We start from the raw sequence: 4,902 nt of genomic DNA, 5'->3' as shown, positions 1-4,902 counted from the left end.
AAGACAGGAAAAGACAGTTATTGTAGTATGGCGACCGATGAAACGGGATCATCCTGGATTTTCTCAGCCGATCTTGTTTCACGGCCAGAGGATCATTCCTGTTCAAGAACTCTAAAATAAATGTTTCTCAAAACGATAAACATTTGTTTTATATTTTTTTATTTATTTTTTTTTTTAATTACTACATATTTCAAAATATATATATTTCAATTCTTAGATTATTATTAATAAAAACAAAAGTATTAATATTTATTTGTAATTTGTTTTGATATTCTAAAATATATAAATTAAAAATTTTATATTGACAATATTAATAACATTTAAGATTACTCACTTCATGTTCTTCAAATTTTCATTGAACTTTTATAAAAAATCATATTTGTTGTGCTATATTTTATAAAGAATAATTTTGATATTTTTTTTAAGATTATTATCTTAATAATTGAACATCAATATAAATATAAATAAATTAAATATTATTCACCCTATGATAAAATATATACGAGCGAGATTAAGAAGTTTCAATTTATATTTTTATTTTTTTATTTTTTCTAAAAAGATCGATAGAAAATCGTTCGACTTAACCTCAAAGTTAAACAGGTGATAATGGATGACATAATACACGTCAAAATGTCTACCACATGAACGGAATAGGATGAGCAGGAGGCGACGGTTCGAAGAGGTAACTCAATTGGGCCGAAGATACGGGAAACCGGATCTTGATCGAATCGGTAATGAATATTTCACACGACTACAATACCTTGAAGTTCGAAGAACGATCGAAATACTCTTTGCAATTTTAATTTCTTTCCCCGTTTTTCCATTGCTTGAGGTTTCTTCGACGATATCCCAAACGGACCATACGATCCCTACAGTCCACCAGCTGAAATACGACAAAATGTTGTAAAAGGTCGACAGTTGTTCCCAGGTCCACCCCTTAAACTTTTTGAAAAAGAATTCAAACGAATTTTCGTTGGCGAGGCACTTCCCAAATCATGGCAACCAATATTATCTGGGGTATAAATTTTAATAAAAATTTAATTATAATTCCACGTATTTCAGAGTCCCATGTGATTTTTATATTTATTATTATATTGCAATTACCTTGAAATTTAAATTAAAATTAAATTATTCCAAATCCGCGTGGTATTGATAAAGAATAAAAAATAAGATTGATCGGATGTTTTTTTTTAAATTACCTAGCACGATTTATCAAATATGTCGAATTTATTTTTTTATTTTACATATTTATCTAAATACCACATATATTTAAAAAAAAGTAATGACGTTTAAAATGATATAAATATCAATAAAATATCGACAGATTAAAAAGAAGAAAATCAAGATAGTAAAAGGTCCACCCTTGCTACCACCGTCACCCTCGAAAAAACATTCGACTCCTGGTGATTCGTATGGCTGTTTCGGCAAGCCAACTTACCTCAGTCCTGAATTAAAACCGGAACCAAAGAGAAAAAGAAAAAGAGGAGAACCGGATAGAGGAGAGCCACCGAATTTCAAGATAAAACCTGGGAAACTCGGTGGTCCGGGATATGCGGATATTTGCTTTAGCCCTTATCCCACTTATTCGCACGAACCCTACGATCCTGAGAAAAGGAAGGATAAGAGAAGGAAAAGGGAAGGTATGATAGAGAGTGTGTGTGAGAGAGAGAGATAGAAAAAAAAAGATGAGAAGAAAACACGAGCTCTGAATTTACAGCTTTTTTTTTTCTTTTTTTTTTTTTTTCGTGTCGACGACATAACCGTCCTATGTGTTGAACGTGTGTTGGGCCCTTTAGGTAGTGTAATTAGGTCATGCTGCGACGCGTCGCTTACCAGATTACGTTCATTAAACGTGAAAGAGCTTGAGTGCGGTCGAAATGAATAGTACAAACCTAAAATCCTCTCCTATCGAGGCTGCTAAAATAAAATGAGGTATCTGATGTAAGGAATTAAAAAAAAAAAAAAAAAAAAAAAAGAAAACAAATTTCAATCTCTTTCAAAGTAGAAAAGCTGAGTAAAAAAGAAAAAAAGAAAAGAAGAAGAAGATGATGAAAAATGGAAATGAGTAATACTATGAATCGTATTAGTTGTATTAAAGAGATTGAGAATGAGATAAAGTAGACATGATAGCAGTGGATTAACGAAAAATCTTTAAAAAGAAACAACAATTTACTTTTGCTTCTTGTTAAAAGATTAAAATAAATATTGGAGGATGGTGGTTAACATTCAACCTGGTGTAGACCTTTCTCACCTAAGTTTTTATTTTTCTTCTGTAGATCCTGATTTTTTTTTTTTTTTTTTTTTAAGGTCTTCCATTATATTATTTTAACTGTGCATACATTCATACATACATACATATACATATATGTGTTCATTACTTTTATTTATTTTTTTATTCGTTTCTTTTCTTTTTTTTTTTTTTTGTCGTCCCTCACTTTCTTCCTCTCTTGTGAACGTAAATAAATAAGTCGCGAGCGAGGAACGAGCGTACTTTTTTAAAAGAGATCTTCCCATCCGGTGCTTTATCTTCCACGTTGACAAAGTGCTCGTCGCAAAGCGAGCACGCGTACCACCGCGTAGTTAAGATCGTTTTTGGCTATTCTTTTATTTTTTTTTTATTTTATTTTTTTTTTCTTTAGTCGCTACAGCTACTGCTGCTGCTGCTGCTACTGCTGGTACCAAGTCACGCTTTTCATCTTGATCCATACGATCTACTTTTCTTCTTTTGTGTTACCCTTCGCGTTTTAATTTCTTCTTCTTCTTCTTTCTTCTTTCTCTTTTTTATATTTTTTTTTTTTTACCCCATCCACACTCCCCTTTTTCTATATTTTTTTTCTTTCTTTCAAGTCCCATGTGTCAAGCTCCCTTTTTCTCTCTCTCTCTCTTTCTCTCCCCTATCTCTTCTTTATCTACTGTTTTTCTTTTTATCTTGCCGCATATGCGTTATACGCGCGTTTCGGGACGTGAAAGAGGAAAAAGGTAAATTTGCTTTGAACATTTTCTTCTCCATATATATATATATTACTTTTATTCCTATCTGTCTAAGTATATGTTTGTGTGTGTGTGTGATTTTTTTCATTTCATAAGAAACATTTCGGATAAAGATATTTTTCTTCCAAACGTGTTACCTTACAAGCTCACATTTGTTTTAACTGATCTTCATTCGAGTAAGCGTGGAAGTTAGACGACTACCTTGAAAGTTAACGTAACGATTTTTTAAGTGTTTCACTAAACGAGATAAGGATTATAGCAGTAAGCCGCGAACGATGTTATTTCGGCGAGAAGCGAGGAATGCAAAGTTTTGAGGAAAGTCAGAGAAACTGTGAGAAGAGAAATAGAGAGAGGAGGAGGAGGAGGAGGAGGAGGAGGAGAGAGAGAGAGAGAGAGAGAGAGAAAGAGGGAACTTGTAGTTAATGCGAAATAATGGTCTCAACACTGGCCGGTGTTAGATGTAATTCTCATAGTCTGTGGTGAGACGCTTAATACCATGCTTTATGACCACTTAAAGTTTCCACCTCATGAAGTAGGTAATACATATTTGAATTCTTCGAAAAGTCATTGGCATTAGTTATACTCTTAGTCCTCTTTTCTACGATACTAGCCAAACAAAAAGAAAAAAGAAGGAAAGAAATATATATTTTATACACTACCGTTTGTATTCAAAAAGTTTATACTCCTTCATATAATTTTTTTACCTAGTCTAATGACAATCATTTTAAAACGGTTTTAACATTTTTAGTGAAATTATTTTCGTTTAATTTTCATAATACTAACCTCTTTTTGATTACGTTTAACTATCATAAAGCTTTAAGAATTTAATATTACATTAATAAGAGTGAAAGAGAGATAAAAAGTACAATGACCGGTTGGAGAAAAACAAAGTATATAATTTATACGAAGTTATATTCTCTAAGAGAAAATTCGTAGCTTCGTTGTACCATGGAATAGTTAGTAAGCCAAAAGCTAATTAAGCTTCACGTTTTCCTCTTTCACTGTGTTTTCATTGCTGTCGAATGAGAGTGTATGGGTGGTAGAGATAGAGAGAGAGAGAGAGAGAGAGAGAGAGAGAAAGAGAGAGAACACATGCATAAATACAAATTTTAAGTGAAAATTACACATTGGTATTCATTAACTCTTGGACGTTTCATATTCCATAGAGAAAACCCGGCCGAGTTTCGTGTCAACGAGCAGTCCTCTCGATCATTTTCCACCTAACCCTTATTTCGATGAAAGACCTGGACCGACGTACGTGCGTCCAAAGGAAATTCAACCGAAGATCCTAGCCATTGGACCTATTTATGTTCCATTCCCTAAGTCACCCGGTGGAAATCACGATGGTTGCTTCAGCAAGTTCCCCTCTTATTCGAGCGAACCGTACGATCTCAAAATCCCAAGAGTTCACATAACTGGACCACCATTGATCGCTGGTGGACCCGATCTACGAACAAAATATACCAAAAGTATCATCAATCAGGTCACAGCTGTATCCTGCAATGCCAAAAATTATCAAGAGTATAGCGAACGTGTCTACCCTCTTTGACTGGATAAATTTATTTTTTACTCTCTCTCTCTCTCTCTCTCTCTCTCTCTCTCTCTCTCTCTTACATTTACCTTTTTTTTTTTTATCTTTCAGTTTCATATTTTTTCGTGTATTTGTGTATTTACATGTGGGCGGATGCGTTGCGTTCTGTTTGTTTGTTTGTTAGTTTGTTTGTTTATTTTTTTGACTACATACTCTTCTCTCTCTTTTATTTCGGTATTAAGCTCCAAACGATTGGGTAGAGATGCATCGATACATTTTTAAGCCGATCGAAGCGAGGCTCGTTGTGTATCTCCTCCACTCGTACGATATACCCAAGAGCATTTTGTACAGGGTCCAATTAAACGTTCGTGTACTCTCGA

At 33.7% G+C, this 4,902-nt stretch overlaps 1 protein-coding gene across 1 annotated transcript; it reads left to right on the top strand.

Annotated features, from left to right (window-relative positions):
* The first annotated feature begins 655 nt into the window (after positions 1-655).
* Positions 656-4,540, top strand: LOC149030898 (cilia-and flagella-associated protein 96). The gene is made up of 4 exons (XM_089177197.1): positions 656-731; positions 833-1,017; positions 1,325-1,640; positions 4,158-4,540. The coding sequence occupies exons 1-4, from the start codon at positions 656-658 to the stop codon at positions 4,538-4,540; spliced, it is 960 nt and encodes a 319-aa protein (XP_089033323.1).
* The last annotated feature ends 362 nt before the right edge of the window (positions 4,541-4,902 follow it).

Source organism: Polistes dominula, unplaced genomic scaffold (assembly GCF_049000335.1).
Source record: "Polistes dominula isolate Pdom_NZ unplaced genomic scaffold, Pdom_raw_medaka contig_20, whole genome shotgun sequence".
NCBI lineage: Eukaryota > Metazoa > Arthropoda > Insecta > Hymenoptera > Vespidae > Polistes > Polistes dominula.
Note: the sequence above shows the minus strand (reverse complement) of the source record. Positions and strands in the feature narration are given on the sequence as shown.